Raw genomic sequence first — 17,208 nt, forward strand, 5'->3', positions numbered from 1 at the left:
ATTACATTGGCAGGTTTTATTGGAGTGATTTTGACTTGTTCCTGAATTTACTATTTTCTCATATATATTTTTATATGATATCTTATCCTTTCTTCTTAAAAATGAGATACGAATTACCCATTTTCATTGTGTAATGAATCCTACACAAATTTTTGAACACAGGCTGTCCAAATTGAAGTTTCTGAAAATTATGCTCTTATTTTATGTTAAGTTTCCTTTGTTCTTTGATTCATTGAACTACTTCTTTTTGCTAATGATTTTTGTATAACAAGAGGCACTTTGTAGTTTCTAAAATTTTATAGTTTGTTGAGTTTGATTTAAAATGAGGAACATGGTAAGTTTTGAACAATAGTGGTTTGAAAACGAAGTTTTTGTGCAAATTCTTTGATTTCAATGCACTTAATGGTTATGAATTTATGCCCATATCTGTGGTTCAATACTTACCTATATTTATGATCTTGTTTGATGCGGAAAAGCTAAGGTAAGTTTATTTCATGGTGTATGAATTAATATTTTGTTGATGGTTTGTTCTATTCTCGTATTTAACGAAGGTTGCGAACTATTTATGAACTGCATTGAGCATCCTCGTGATTACGAACACTACTGATGAGTTTATCGGGCCCACAAGGGGCAATCCATATTAATGTTGACCTGCGGAAGATCGTCCAGGACGATGGGGTGGTTTTCTGATAAACTTTGACAGATGGTTATTTGGACCCTCACAATAGATTATTGTGAACTGTTGGTTTTAGATGATTTCGATTGTGTACTGGATTGTAAGGCCTTTGATACTTCGATATGGATGTGCTCAAAAACTTAACTCATTGTTTATGCATTACTCGATTCTGATATCTTATCGTTGTTTGTATTTGGGCATTGTTTATACGCGTGTTATCGTATCGTTAACTCTCTACTGGGCTGCGACTCACCTTTTTGTTTTGTTTTCCACCGAGGTTGAGGTTGGCTTGAGGTAGTAAGCTTCTTAAGCTTGGTGCATTGAGCTTTGGGGGTCAAAGTGAGTACATCACTTTTTGTTCATATATATACATATATATTTGGGTTGGTTTGTGAAAAAGGATAATGTATTTTGCTATTGTTTTAGTTTTTGAAAGATTGATGCTATCTTTTCTTATTGTTGTAGTTTCCTTCTAGATTGGTTTGTAAAGAAAAAGTGTTATTCTCTTTTCTTGATATTTTTGTTTGTAAAAAGAGTATTAAAATTAGATAAGTGTGGGTCATATTTAAATGATTTCATGTCGATGATTTGTATTCCACACTTTATTATTAACTGTTTTGATAAATATGAATAAAACTTTCATGTATTTTTTATTAAATTGTAACTTTACTCTTGTTTACAAACTGTTTTCACCCCGGGCAGCTCGGAGAGTTTGGAACTTATTAGTTGACCGAACTCTACAACCGAGTGGAAGCGAAATTATTTTCGGGCCATCACAAAGAAGCTCTACGAGTGCCGTTGGTGGGTAACTAGATAATTGCATTATTTTAGTTTTAATATCAATTTGATTGACTAACGGTTATTGAAACTTTGATTGCACCTAATTTGATTATTCTTGAGAGTCTTCTCTTTTGACATAAGGGTCACTCAAACTAGATCAAAGTATTGACGGGGTGTTTAGAACTTTTTTTAGATCTAAAGATAACTTGTGATCATCCATTGTCAACAAACTACGTTCTGTGTGTGATCGATCATAAGTGGGTTCAAGTTTGTGTTGTGCAGGTACATAAGAAGGCAACTGAAGATTTGAAGGCAAGAAGATTTTTTCTTATTTGTTTTTCATATCTCGTGATTTGTGCACACATCTTGATCGCCTGGGATCCGATTTAGATTATATTTTTCTGATCATAACGTCGTTTAGATCGGCAACTATCATTTGGTGGTATTCTTCAATATGTGAATCTAATAGTTGTGAATCAGAATCTAAGCTACTGATTCAGATTGATCTTACCCGACAAGGGAGTTATTAAATTAAACGGAAGAGCCTTAGTCATAACTCAACATATCTTTTTTCTTAAAGATTATTGGGGTAAATACTAAACAACTTTGTTCCTTTACCGTTTGGAAGACGATCAAAAGGAGTTGAGTGCTTAAGACTTTATATTGATAAAGGAACTCAAGATTGGTTTTCTGTCTTGGGATTTACGTGTGTGACTAGTAGGTCGTAGATGCGGGTATATCGAAGAAACTATGTAACTAGGGTACGTAGTTTACTTGGTCCCAACAATATGAAGTTGGCATTGTACTTTGTGTAGCGGCTTAATTATGAGGGTATTCAAAACTGGACTAGGTTCCAAGGTTTATCTGAATTTGTGGTTTCCTCGTTAACAAAATCTTGCGTGTGTTATTTACTTTTATTTTCTGCAATTATAACTATTTATTGTAATTAAAAATAAATACACTTGTATGTTAATCCTAATCACTTGACTTTGATCTTATAGTAAATCGGTCTTGTACCGTAATTATTGTCAAGTGAATATCAAATTGTTTTATTGTCTCGACTTTTTCCATAAACGATCACACTTGGTATCAGATTTATAAATTGAAACAAAAAGATTGTGTTGTATTTGGGTATTTCAAGTGAGAAGCCGGTCAAAGTGACCATCACCTAAGTGATCAACAATCTATGTGAACTCCTTTATTTCCAGCAAGAACGACCCAAGAATTTCTTTACAACAAACAACCATATTTTACTTGGAGTATAACCTACAGTACCAGAAGTCTAACACGCTTCCATCGTTCCCACCCCAACAATGAAGGGTGTCACTTTTACTAAGGATGACATGATAATCGAAAAGGTCACAAACGTGCCCTGTATGTTTCTACACAATTCAACAACAAAAACTTCATATGAACATTTATAGACACACGGGGCTCAGTCAACATCATCCCTTATAGGGTATTGATGGATGATAGTCCTAAAAGATCTATTTCCATTACCAAATTGTGATAAGTGATTTCAAGGAGAAAACTAGCAACATTTAATCATAATGTTCAACTATAAATAAGAAATCGACTCTGCTAAACATGCAAACATGAATTACTATGATGTCTCTTTTATTTTTGCTTGTCTCCTTGAGACCAACCCTAATTCATCCATCCATATGGATGAAGCAATCTTCGAACGACCATACTTGGTTTAGGCGAAGACTGTTTATCCTCAAACTTATGCAACTCATACTAAACCCTAATAAAAATCATCTTTACCTCTTCATCTATTTTAAGTACCTATAGTTCTAAATACCTAGATGAAAAACCTGGAAACCTTTATCATAAAATATCAACTAAATTTTTTTTGATGCGATGTTGCAAAGGTTGCACATATTTCGTTAAACTGTACCAATAAACCATCTAAGTCAGAATATATTTATATAGTTTAGTCCAAAGCCTTTACACCTAAAATGGAAAAATTAAAATCGTTAAATTTATGAGTATTTAATTTTTGTAAATTTCTCACTGTTGCCACGAGATATAAACAAGATGTGCACCCGACGTATGTCAGGTGCGAGCACGTTCTTGTTTCATGTGATTTTAATTTTGAAATGTGCCGGACGCACGTTGTAAAAGAAAAAACATCTCACATATTTCACACATATTTTTTGCAAAAATAAAAGATAAAATAAATAAAATGCGCACATAGTTCTTATATTTTCTACGCCTATTTAATAGATCGAGATGCCCCGCCATACTAGTTCAAAAATTTATCGCCACGGGGCGGAACGAAGCCCTACATACACTAAATCAACAATTTGATTTAAAAAGAAATCCTATAACAATACGAGCACAAATCTACTATTTACATTAAAGTTTAAACTTTTTTTACAAGAAGAAGTTTACTGTCTACAAGTTTAGGCGATCTTTTTTACAAGAAAAAATTTACTACAAGGCTAGGGGAAGAAAAAAGAAAACCCCCTACTTTTGGTACCGACTAGTTTCGAACTCACTGATCGATTCTGATTTAGCTTACAACCCAACCACACAGTATTGGATTATTTTCTGAAACCGGGCCTGTGTGCATCCGATAGGTTCGGCTTTGCGGGTTAGGTGACAAATGCTCGAATTCAGAAAATAAAATGCGGGTTAGGTGACAAATGCTCGAATTCAGAAAAAAAACGTTGTACATATGGGAAAAATCATTTTCGAGAGTGTCGGGTTTGTCCTTAATTCCCAATTTCGTGTTTTGAGTGAGAGAAAGAAGAAAAAAACAGTGAAACCCCTAAATTAGATTTCGTCGATCCATCCCCGCATCTTCTCCTCTGATATCTCTTCAAACCCTAGAGATTTTTATTCGTATTCGATTAGTGATAAAAGCCACCTCAAAACCCTAGATTCAAACTCCAAACTCAGGTAATTTTTCCATTTTTTGTTTTGTTTAGGTTTGTTTGATCAGTATCTATGATGATGAATGTTTGTTTTGTGAAAATTTCTCATTCGATGTTTGTGAAATTGCCTCGCTGAGTATATTGTTAGTGAAGCCATTGAATGTAAATAAATGATTTCATGAATTCTCTATAATTTTTTCAGTTGGCACATTTTCTTTAAGTGTAAATGTGAAAGACAACATAAATGTTTGCAGTGGAACTCTTTAATTAGACTTATTGGGTAGTGGTGGTAGTGTTAATGCCAATACTGTGAGTTGTAACTTTAGTGGAACTAGAAAACAGTAGGTTAAATTGCTAGCAAATAGGCTAGTAGTGAGTGGCATAAGAAATTTACAGCGACAAGCTCACTTAAGTTCTTCCATACGGTATGGTTTCTTAAAGAGTGCATTGCTTCAAGCTTCCTTGATGCTGATCTTTCTGGTGTTGATATTGTTGCGCTTAGTTCTCACTCCTCGTTGTGGATGCTGGGTGTTGATCCTACCATTAGGGACGAGGTTTGGCCATTTCTCTAGGAGTGTAACCATTTTTAACCCTTGTTGTTGTTTGTCGTGCATTTCAAGATAGGGCGTGTGATAGAGTGATGCAGGGGCATCATAGAGACTTTGTCTTGCTGTTAGAAATTTCACGATGCTTCATGGTTATCAAATTACAGGGTAGGAGAACTTTCGTACATAAATCTGAGCTTAGGGAGAATTACTGTTCTATCTTATCTTGGAATCTTGATGTAGCGATTTTTAATTGGATTGCGTTATTAGTAACTGTGAACCCTGGCCGATAAAGTGAATTCCTGCAGAGTGCAGATTAAGCGAATTCCCTTGCCACAATGGGAAATGCAAATATATGAACCTACTACCCACTACTTAAAAGACAGTACATGAATACTAGAATGAGGGGTTGCATCTTTGAATTTTAATCTTAACAGTTCGTCAGTATCACTTCGTATGTTGTTAGCTTAACTTTAATTTCAAATTTTTGTGAGTTCTAGAAGAATTAGTCCGAGTCCTCCAAAACTAAGTTGTATGCTAAGAATTTGATATGTTGTTATTGCTTTCCTTGTTATCTTTATGACCTATGTAGACAACCTCACTTTAACTGGTTTTGATGCTACATGAAGTGATACATACACAACGAAGTTCCTCTCAGTATGTTTCTAGATTACTTAAATCCAAACGATAGATAGTCTATGAAATAAGTACAGTGGGCGTGACTCGAATATTTTTCATTGCAAATGATAGATAGTCTGAAAGTTGTCCAATTGTTGTTATTTTTTAATTTTTTGGTTCATGGGCACTGTAATCATATCGTTGGTCTATATAACTCTTTGATAACATCTCTTGCCAAGGAATTTCTGCGGTTGTCATCTCTAGTTAAGTTGTACAAATGTCGTTGTATATGAACGAAAACACCAGACAAGAAATTAATGAACTAAATGATAAAGCTGTACAAATGTTGTTAACATCTCTTCTATAAAATTAAGTTAAAGGGATTATCAATTTACCACAATTCTAATCGATGAAAGACTGTTATTTGAATAGGTTCCAATAAACTTCGGGAAGTTATTTTTGTTAACTTGGGTGACTCATTGCTGTGGTAGCTGCAAAATTTACAGTATATTGGGAAGAATTTGTCGACTGTTGCTGTAGTGAAGCTGATAAGAAAAATTAGGGTTGGGTTTCATTTTGTGGTTGAGATCAGCATTTGCTTCGGGAAAGAACAATTAATGTGTTTAGTAGTGAGATGGCTAATCCTGGTGTTGGGAGTAAGTTTGTATCTGTAAATTTGAATAAATCTTATGGGCAACCTTCGAATTCATATGGAGGAAATAGACCAAGATCAGGTAGTCGTGGAGTTGGTAGTGGGATGGTTGTTTTATCTAGACACCAGAGTTCCATTATGGGTGTTCAAAAAACTGGACCTAAACTTTCCGTTCCACCCCCCATGAATTTGCCTTCATTGAGAAAGGAACATGAAGGTTTTGATTCTTCGGCTTCTGTTAGTGGTGCAGTTGGTTCAGGTAATATTGGTTCTGGATCAAGACCTACTTCCTCAGGTATGGGTTGGTCGAAACTTGCTCCTCCGACTTTTCATGAGAAAGATGCTGGTGATGATCACCATGCTAAATTAGTAGGAGATTGCCAGATTGCTAATGGTAGCAATGATTTATCTTCATATTCATCATCTGATGTGACATCAGGAAGAGCTAGTGGAAGTGTTTATATGCCTCCGTCAGCAAGGTCGGGCACACTTGGGGCACCTGTAGTTCATTCATCGCGGCCTTCTCCAGTAGTGGATAAAGCTATGGTACTGAAAGGTGAAGATTTCCCGTCATTGGAAGCTACTTTGTCGTCTGCGTCTGGTGTTATTCAGAAACAACTTAATGTTTCACAGCATAGGCAGAAGCAGAGAGTGACGAAGGAAGCATTTGATCAGCAGAAGGATAGTTCTTATTCGGGGACTTCAAATCACATGCGCCCACAGTTTCAATCTTCTCGACCTAGTCGCAGCTCTGATGAGAGTCCGGTTGCGGGTTCTGGGTTGAGTAGCTCTGACACTGTTGAAAAATCAAGGAAACCAGATACATACTTTCCTGGTCCTCTACCACTTGCCCAATTAAAACACACATCTGATTGGGCTGACGATGAAAGGGACACTGGTCATGGTATTTCGGATAGAGAAAGAGATCAAAATACCAGAGAAAGAGATCGTGGGTACTCTAGGAATGAATCATCTTGGGGTAATGACTTTGATTTTCCGAGGGTTGGTGTGATGCCTCGAGCATCGGTTCCTAATCTTTCTGAAGGGAGAGGAAGCACTTACAACAGAGATGTAAGAACATCTAGTGGCAGAGGTGGTGGTTACAATGCACGGGATCGATACAGTATTGATCAGTCCGACCGTTACAGAGGTGACTTCTTCCCCAAAAGCTTAGTCCCAAAGACATCATTTTCTTTGGGAACTAGGGTTCCTGCTGTGAACGATCCAGTTTTTAATTTTGTTAAAGAAAAGCGTCCGAGCAGTGTGAAACAATACCTGGAGGATCCATTTCTGAAAGATATCATCAGCGGGCCTGGTCTTGATGGGAGAGATCCAATCACTGGAGGTCTTGTAGGGGTGTTCAAGAGGAAGAAAGATACTTCAAAACAGGCTGATTTCCATGACCCTGTTAGAGAATCATTTGAGGCTGAACTCGAGAGAGTTCAAAAGATGCAAGAGCAAGAGAGGCAACAAATCCTTGATGAACAAACCAGAGCAGTGGAGCTTGCCCGAAAAGAGGAGGAGGATAGGGAACGTTTTGCGAGGGAAGTGATAGAACGTCGGAGAAGGCTTGAAGAAGAAGCCAGAGAAGTTGCGTGGAGAGCAGAACAAGAACGGTTGGAGGCCATACGAAGGGCAGAAGAGCAGAAGACTGCAAGAGAAGAAGAAAAACGAAGAATGCATATGGAGGAAGAGAGGAGGAAAGAGGCTGCCAGGAAAAAGCTTTTGGAGTTGGAGGCCAGGATTGCAAGGAGACAATCTGAAGTGAAGGATGACAATTTTTCTACTGGTGCTGCTGTCAGAGATGACAAAATGTTTGGATTGGCTATGGAAAGAGATGTCTCCATGGTGACAGATGTGGTAGACTGGGAAGATGGTGAGAGGATGGTCGAAAGAATCACCAATTCTGCATCTTCTGATTCCTCCAATCTGAGTAGATCTGTAGAGATGGGTTCTAGGCCTCCTTATACAAGAGGCGGAGATTCGGTATTTTCTGATAGAGCAAAACCTGGAAATGCATGGAGGAGGGATGTGTTTGAACATGGAAACAGCTCCAGCTTCATGCTGCATGATCAGGACAATGACAACCGAGGTCCAAGACGTGATACATTTGGTGCCGGACGAGCAGTTTCCAGAAAGGACATATATGACAGTTCTGGAGTCGTATCAGGCATGAGGTCATCTTCAAAAGGAGGGTTCTCGGAACCTCACCAATTAGATGATTTCCCTCATTTGAGAGGGCACAAATGGAACTTTGGAGGTGAGATGGATCATTATAGCAGAAACTCAGAGATTGATGCTGAATATTACGATAACACAACGGATAAGTTTGGTGATATAGGCTGGGGGCAAGGACGTCCTGGTGGTAGTCTGCACTCTCCTTACCCAGAGAGGCTGTATCAGAACTTTGAAGCAGATGGGTTTTTTTCATATTCAAGGTCAAGACATTCTGTGAGGCAGCCTCGGGTTCCTCCACCACCGTCACTGGCTTCCATTCATAAAAACATCAGAGGTGACATGGAAAACCCTAGCTCTTCTGCATCTTTGGATAATGAGATGAGGTACCATCATCCATCAACAGAAAATGAAGCGAGTCTTCCAAATGTACAGTCTGAGACCATCCTCCAAGAGCAGAAAGTTGAAAAGGCTATATCTTCGAGGTGTGACTCTCAATCCTCGCTCTGTGTTTCTAGCCCGCCTCATTCACCTATTCATCTCTCTGATGATGACCTAGAGGACTCTGGGGATTCTCCTGTGTTACAAACTGCTGCAAAAGGTGAAGAATTTTCGTTGTCAGAGAATGAGCATGACTTTTCAGTAGCTGTGGATAGAAACACAAATAACTCAGAAAATGTTTCTCCTGCTGAAGATGAAGAGTGGGCTATCGAGAATGATGAAGAGTTGCAGGAGCAAGAAGAATATGATGAGGATGATGGTTACCTCAAAGAAGATGAAGTCCAAGAAGGCGATGATGAAGAGTTGGCTAGTGGTTTCCTCTCATCTCCAACAGTCCAGCTGGAAGAGGAGGAAGGTCCTTCAGGAATATCTAATAGTGACATAGTTGAGCCTGATAACCCTTCTGCAATCTTAGATGATGCTAAAAAACGGATTCTTGAGACGAGGCGTCTCTTTGTTTGCAATCTTCCATACACTGCAAGGTATGTTCGCCTTTCATTCGGCCTTCTTCACTTTCTATTTACCTGTTTGAGTGTCCTGTAAATTATGTTTTTGGTTCTTCCTTCTGAATGATATTTTTGTACTGATGACCGAATAGTGAGGAAGATCTGGCAGAGATTTTTGGTAAATTTGGTGATATCTCGGAGGTGCATCTTGTTGTTGATAGAGATACCAATCGATCAAAAGGAGTTGCTTATGTTCTCTTTAAACTTCCAGAATTTGCAGTTAGGTACTGTATTTGGATTCAGTTAAACATCTTTCACCTGTTATTTTTCAATTGGTTATTTTCTGAGTTGTGTTATATTTTTAGTTCCGGGATGCAAAATGCATAATCTAAGAAAGAATATACTAAATAGTCATATTGTGCATAGGTCTAACCACTACTTGGTGAATCATTTCCAATTATTTTTACACAAAGATGCAGACGATCTTCACTCGTACTTGCTACTCATACTACTATAGTGCTCATAACTGGGGATCTGCAGATCATAATTTCTTTGAATGCGGTTCTTTTTCTTCTACAGTTTCTTATCAATCTAACTTGTCATTTCAGGGCATTTGAAGAGTTAGACAATTCAATATTCCAAGGACAGTTATTGCATATTCTGCCAGCAAAACAGCAGAGCACTGTTACAGATGCTTCATTGTATTTGGAAAGGGCACCTGGAAGTATCCTCTCTCCAAATTCAACATCAGAGGCTGATGCACAGAAGTATGGCATGGTTGGTGAAAACAATGTGAAGAGAGCAACTATTGAGCAAGGGATGGAAGCAATATCTGATCCTGATAGAGTGGAGGTTTGTTATTTCTTATGATTTTATGAATTACTATACACTTTTGAGTTGTACTGTTGTGAGGACTGCTTTCCCAGACCTCAGGTTACATTTCCTAAATAGCAATGAAGAGGCCAGAGTCTCACGATAGGTTTATGAGATTCTTATGCAATCTTTAGGAGACAGTTTCTGATAAAATCCTATCCGGCAACTTTACAATTCTCCAAAATGGATATATTAGTACTACTGTTAATTGCATTTCTTAGAGCTCATGTAATATTTCGTGATTGTACTAATCTAGCAATGAAAAGGCCAGAATCTCACGATTGATTTGTGAAATTCTTATGCAATCTTTAGGAGACAGTCTCTCAACAAAACCTATCTGGCTACCTAACATATCTCCAAAGTTGGATATTTTATTCCTAATTTTAATTGCATTCCATGTGGTTTAAGTGGCTCATTAGGCTAACTGCCACAAAATCTCCACATAACAGAAATGGATTTACACAGCAAGTTATAGATTGTAGTGTTATAATTTGTGCTTTACATTTGACTTTTCTGCTTACATTTCGTTATTTCCTTTTAGTTTTTTAAGTTCTCAATGATTGATGCTTTTTTGACTAAATAATGAACTTACTTGACCTATTTCATTCCATCATATATTTTGATTGGTGAGTGGTGACATCTTTTTGTTCGTTTTGTGCAGTCACGGTCTCTATTTGTTAAAAATTTGAATTTCAGTACATCTGATGAGAATTTGAAAAAGCATTTTACTGAAAAGATAAAGGAGGGACAAATCCATGTCCAGCCTATGATGCCAGCAGTTTCATCTGGTGATAGTCAGGGTGAAGTACCAATGAACCTTCAATTTGGCCTTTTTTCGGGTCCATCTTTGATACCATCTCCAGTTCCAGCCATACAGGTTGGTCCTATTCAGATGCCTGTACACATAAATCCTCAGGTGGGCTCAACTGTAACTCACATGCACCCTTCCCAACCTCCTTTCTTCCAATTTGGTCAGCTAAGGTATGCGTCTCCCATGTCCCAAGGAATATTGCCTTTAGCTCCTCAGTCAGTGGCTTTTGTTCAGCCCCCCGTCCCCACCCATTATTCTTTTAATCAAAACCAGGAGAGTGCTGTAAATATTCCAGGAAGCCAGGTGTCCGAAATCCACCAACCAGAGTCATCTGTGATGTTTAATGACCAACCTGGTGTGCCGAAGCTCTCAAATATATCTCAGGATAGTAAACCTAGGGAGGTGGCTGTGTTAGCAAGTCGACAAGACCAAGAGAATGAAGTTTTGACTTCTCATAATCAGGTGCAGAACTCCATTTTAGCCAACAGTGAGAGCAGATCCAAATCCCTAGTTCAAGATCAGAGGCAACATGATATGGCTGTGAAGAAGAACAGTAGATATGCACCTAACATTAATGAATCACAAGGTCAAGTGCAAGCTGAATCTACCAAATCTCAGTTTGTGCCAAGGGATCCAGGCCCAATATCTAATGGCAGAGGGAAGAGGTTTGTATATACAGTCAAGAACTCTGGATCAAGACCTTCATTCCCGGTTTCTGAAGATCGTCACTCAGATTTTAGTGGGTTTCATAAAAGGCCTCGTCAAAAATTTCAACTTACGGAGTTTAGGGTAAGAGAAAATGTTGAGAAGAGGCATACAGAAAGCGTTGGATCTTCTGAAAACTCTGGGATGGATGAAAGGTTGAATTTCAGTGGTAGGATGTCAGGATATTCTGGGAGAAATGGGGTGGTTAAGAAGGAATTCGGGTACAATAAACAATCAAAGCATCTAGTTGAATCTGCAGGTTTAAATTTTGATTCAAGTGGCTCATGTGTTGCTGACTCAGAAAGCAAAACAGGGAAACAACCTGGTAAAGAGTCTACCGCAAAGAGGCTGACCTCTTCACTCAATGTATTGGACAGTGGAGAAGGAAACCCTAAAAGGAATAGCAGTTCAGTGGAGGATTTTGATGCTCCTATGCAAAGTGGTATTGTGCGTATTTTTAGACAAACCGGAATAGAAGCTCCGAGTGATGAAGATGATTTCATTGAAGTGAGGTCTAAGAGGCAGATGCTGATTGATCGACGAAAACAGAGGGAAAGGGAAATTAAGGCTAAATCTCGGATAGCAAAGGTACTGCATTTCATTTATACTCCATTTCTCCATCTTATATTTACGGTGACATTTTAGGGTTCAGAGCAATGTTCTGCACTCCATTGTTAACACATTCCAAACAACTGTTTTTACCCGTTATCTCAAGTTTCAAGTTACTCAACATTGTCATTGTTTATTAAAATTTCTCTCAATGTTTTTCTGTCTATAAACCTGTCTATATAAGATTTCTATATAATTACAAGCTCTAACAGGTGTTTACTTATTTACTATGTTTTTCTCTATCATTCACTATTTCACTCAAGTGACTACTAAAATTATTTTGTTATCTGGTATTGTGTTGTAGGCATCTCGTAAACCTAGTTATGCATCACAAAATCCTAGAGCTCCAGTGTATTCAAATAAACCATCAACACCATTGGTCGCCGAAGCAGCCAGCAGTGTTCCTTCTACTTCTCTTTCTGATGGCACCTCCAATGTTGAAGTGGTACCTGCATTTAAAAATGCTATAGCTTCACAACCCCTGGCTCCTATTGGGACCCCTGCTCATAATGCTGTCACGAGGGCTCACTCTATTAAGTATGTATATGGATGTATGACCCTACTTCGTTATGAAGTTTTTTTAATTGATTTTAACCTCTCTTGCATTTTTCTACAGACCTCTCAAGAAGAACTCCGTTCCTGGAATATCAAACAATGGAACTAACCTTGCTCCTGGCTCATCATTGTCTAATAAGAGCATTGCGATGCCAGCATATTTGGGCTCTTGGGGTAGTGCCCGAATTAATCAGCAGGTATGTGACTCTTTTCTTATGTTTTTTGCTGATACATTTAGTCTTGCAAAAATCTTAACCTGGGCACTTTTGAAGTTCTTTTTAGCCATAAATTTATTTTGAGTTTGCTAATCCTTATATTAACATGAAAATAAACATTTCCTTCATCTATTTCACATATGTATTTTTTGGCACTTATTCATTCCTTTTCAGGTCTTGACTTTAACCCAGACACAACTTGACGACGCTATGAACACAGCACGGTTTGATTCACATGTTCCTTCTATTGGTGATCTCAGCAAACCATCATCATCCATCTTGTCACAGGAAAAATCATATTCTTCCACAGCAAGCCCTCTCAGCTCCCTTCTTGCTGGGGAGAAAATTCAATTTGGTGGGCCCTAACTTTTTATAATTTGGTACGAATAATATTTGTCTACCCCTTGACTTTTCAATTGATAAGTGTTAAACTTGGATTAGGTGCGGTGACATCTCCAACTATTCTACCTTCTAGCAGCCGAGCTATTTCAAGTGATCTTGGCCCTCCTGACTCATCTAGGCCAGATTCTTCTGTTGACCGCACTTTATCTGCAGTTGAGAGTGATCGCTCATTTTTTGAGAAAGAACAGTGTTCTGATAAATCATGTGCTCGTTTAGATGATCCTGAGGCTGAAGCAGAAGCTGAAGCAGCTGCTTCCGCTGTTGCTGTTGCTGCTATTGGTAGTGATGAGATTGTTGGTGCATCCCCTGTCTCAACATTTGAGACACAAGGTTTTGAAGATGACGACATCGGAAGCTTAGCTTCAGGAGGTTGTTAAATCAGATCAAACAATTCCATACTAACTAATCAAATTTATTTTTGTCAGCTATAATTAATATTTTACTATGATTAATTTTCTAATCATCATTGTATTTAAATTTTATTTTGAATCGTCAGCAGGTGGATCAGGGAACCATCAATCGACAAGTCAACCAAGGGGTGAAGAATCCCTCAGCGTAGCTCTTCCCGCGGATCTCTCCGTGGAAACTCCCTCCCTGTCCTTATGGCCACCTTTACCTAGTCCGCATAATTCATCCACCCAAATGCTTTCACATTTTCCTGGAGCTCCTCCTCATTTCCCTTGCTACGAGATGAACCCTATGTTAGGAGCACAGATATTTTCATTCGCTCCTCATGATGAATCTGCTGGCACTGATTCACAGTCACAGAAGAGCAGTATGTCAGGTTCTGGGCCTTTGGGAGGCTGGCAACCATACCCTTCTGGCGTTGATCCCTTCTATGCCCCTCCGGCAGGTTTCACTGGCCCATTCATTGGTCCATCTGGAGGAATCCCAGGTGTCCAAGGTCCTCCTCACATGGTTGTGTACAACCATTTCACACCAGTTGGACAGTTTGGTTTAAGTTTCATGGGTGCTACATACATTCCTTCTGGAAAGCAACCTGACTGGAAGCACCATCCTATTCCTTCAACAACGGGTACAAGTGAGAGAGACATGAATAACCTGAGTATAGCATCTTCTCAAAGCAATCCTTCGAGTACCCCTACTCCTATTCCACATCTGGCCCCTGGGTCACCACTCTTGCCTCTTGGGTCGCCCTTTGCCATGTTTGGCATGTCTCAGTTCCAGGTATAGTTCTGTACACAAAACGTGATCGTTTCCCTTGCAGTGTTCTTCGATAGTGGGAAGGAAATTTCATTCTCAGGAATCATGATTCCTGAAGAGGGAAAATCCTAAACCCACCAACCCCATGGGTTTTGAATTTCATATTCCTATCCCTCTCTATTCCTATTTACCAAAAATGAGAATTGAATTGTATTCCTGTGAAACTGTGAGAGCAGAAACAATCATTTTACAACCTTCATTGGCTGCTCTTGGTTAAGGGGGAGGGTGCCTTCTGTTTATTTCATGTTTGTTTAATGTTCTCTTCCTAGAACATCTGCTCATATATAATGAATGAAGCCGGTGTGCGTATATTCTTATTTTCATATTATCTGCTACTGATTAATGATACATTTGTTCGTTTTCAGCCTCCTACTGATGTGCCAGTCCAAGCTCGCTGGTCCCATGTTCCTGCATCACATCTTCATTCTGTTCCGCTGGCAGTGCCGTTGCAACAAGGTGACGGTGGTTTACCTCCTCAGTTCAGTCGCGGATTATGTATGGATCAATCAGTTGTCAACAGATTTCATGATGCATGTTCCGTAGCCCCAGCTCAAGACACTCGCAGGAATTTTCCTGTGTCAAATAGTGCTACTACTGCCGCTCAATTCCCTAATGAACTTGGGTTGGTGGACTCTGCAATCTCCACAGGCTCTCATGTTCTAAATGGCAGTAGGACTACAGCGTTTAGTTCATCACATACATCGTTTTGCTCAACAAATAGTAATGCAAATGTCCATAACATTGTCTCAAAGAACTCACCAAGAATCAATGCTGGAAATAATGGAGTTGATGGTGGAGTCCACAACAGCAGCAACAACCAGAGCATGAATTCTGCTCATAAGAATCAATCTTCTACCCATCACCAGCAAAACTCAACCCATCAACAGTATCTTCATCCCACATCTGGGTATAGTAATTTAGATCAGAGAGAAAAAGTAAGTTCAAGTTCAGGTTCTGGAGGTGAATGGTCTCATCGAAGGATGGGTGGATTTCAGGGAAGGAACCAATCATCCAGGGTAGACAATAAGAATTACACTGCTTTGAAAACAAAGCAAATATATGTAGCTAAGACAACGACAAGCAGAATGTCAACACAGGATTGAGAAACTAATACTGATGACACTGTCTGGGTATCATTCCAAGAATCTTCAGGTAATTGAATTATTATCAGCGTACATAATTATTACTAATGTTCGACTGACTGAATGAATTCGTACATAACTAGGATGACCCGGTTATCATGTATTTGTTGCCTATATGATTTATTTTCGTTATTTATATTAAGATGAGAAAGTAAAGACTGAAAAAAGATATTACTAAAAGCAGTGTCTACCTTGGAGCCCTGCTTTCTGTGTAAACAAAAATAGTATTAGCAGACCTTCGAATTAGAGAGACAAGGCCAAGTTGTTCAAATTCATAGTTCCCTGTTAATTTGTTTGTATAGAAATTCCATAATTTGTTTGTAGAGGAATTCCATTGCGACGGCAGTCCTTCATGTTTCGGATAATAGGTAATCTAGTAAAAGACCTTTTACTCCTTTTTTTCCTGGGTTTTACAAGCTGAATACAGATGACTGATGCACCATTAGAGTTTTGTTGAATATCATGTTTCCAATTGCTTCCTCAAATGTATATGACTATTTTTGCAGGTAAAAAAGTTTTAAGGTTACTGATGAAGTTATGGAACCACGGTAACGAAGCAGGAAGCTCAGAATGCTCTCCAACAGCTTTCAAGTGTTCATTTGCTGCTCAATTCACTGATGAGCAACGGATACGAAAAAAAAGAAATCCTATGGACATGGTCGGCAAATGGCGTGACTCTGATGCTGTGTTTGGATTGCCCCGTTGATGCTAAGCCTCCGTGTTAAAGACGAATGTATTACAAAATCGCCCACGAGAAAAAGGTAACATGAATTTCACCTTGTTATCCGATTGTTTGTTGTTCTGACATCCCAGTGGCCCCAAATTTTCATGCCCGGGTATTGTAAGTATTGAGTTACTTAATTGATATCAGAAGTTTTCTTTGTCTTCATGTCTCATTTCTCTATATATCTATAAAGAATTTGAGGTTCTGTATCGATGTAATACATAGTTTTTTGGAATAAATCTAGCACTATTTTGTTGTTTACTTCAACCCACTTTGCTCCAGTAGTTTTTGCATCCATATTATCTTCAAAATTGGTTCCTAGTTCGGTACAAATACATCAGAATTAGTTCGATCATTGTGCTTTTGCTTTGAGTACCATTTTCTTATGATTCTTTCAGATGATCATGCCATTTAGCATAGGTATAGCTAAGCATGATCCTCAAGTCGATGGCACCTTTTTTTGTTGTTGTTATTTTGAATTTTGTATCTAAGAAGGTCCTCCATTTAGTCAAGGTGTGTACACCCATGCTTGAACATTATTATATCATTGAACAGGGGTAATTATGTTGATTTTCTAACCATTAAATTTAATCAACCGAGACGCAATGATTTATGCTAAACACTAGACCAAGCCAAGTCTCTCCGTGATTTCACGGGAGAAATCACGAGTTGT

At 38.5% G+C, this 17,208-nt stretch overlaps 1 protein-coding gene across 4 annotated transcripts; it reads left to right on the forward strand.

Moving 5' to 3' along the window:
* The first annotated feature begins 4,145 nt into the window (after nt 1–4,145).
* LOC113339821 lies at nt 4,146–16,802 on the forward strand. Of its 4 annotated transcripts, none has more exons than XR_003355145.1 (12): nt 4,146–4,363; nt 5,934–9,311; nt 9,428–9,559; nt 9,884–10,127; nt 10,810–12,252; nt 12,578–12,810; nt 12,890–13,025; nt 13,218–13,398; nt 13,485–13,814; nt 13,942–14,633; nt 15,035–15,824; nt 16,320–16,802. XR_003355145.1 is itself a non-coding variant. In XM_026585041.1 (12 exons), the coding sequence occupies exons 2-11, from the start codon at nt 6,136–6,138 to the stop codon at nt 15,770–15,772; spliced, it is 7,305 nt and encodes a 2,434-aa protein (XP_026440826.1). In that variant the 5' UTR covers nt 4,146–4,363; nt 5,934–6,135; the 3' UTR covers nt 15,773–15,821; nt 16,318–16,802. The 4 variants fall into 4 exon arrangements, 3 of the variants coding, with proteins under 3 accessions (XP_026440826.1, XP_026440827.1, XP_026440828.1); XM_026585041.1 differs by having other exon boundaries at nt 15,035–15,821; nt 16,318–16,802; XM_026585042.1 differs by having other exon boundaries at nt 13,945–14,633; nt 15,035–15,821; nt 16,318–16,802.
* Nucleotides 16,803–17,208: the final 406 nt, after the last annotated feature.

Source organism: Papaver somniferum, unplaced genomic scaffold (assembly GCF_003573695.1).
Source record: "Papaver somniferum cultivar HN1 unplaced genomic scaffold, ASM357369v1 unplaced-scaffold_21, whole genome shotgun sequence".
Classification (NCBI taxonomy): domain Eukaryota; kingdom Viridiplantae; phylum Streptophyta; class Magnoliopsida; order Ranunculales; family Papaveraceae; genus Papaver; species Papaver somniferum.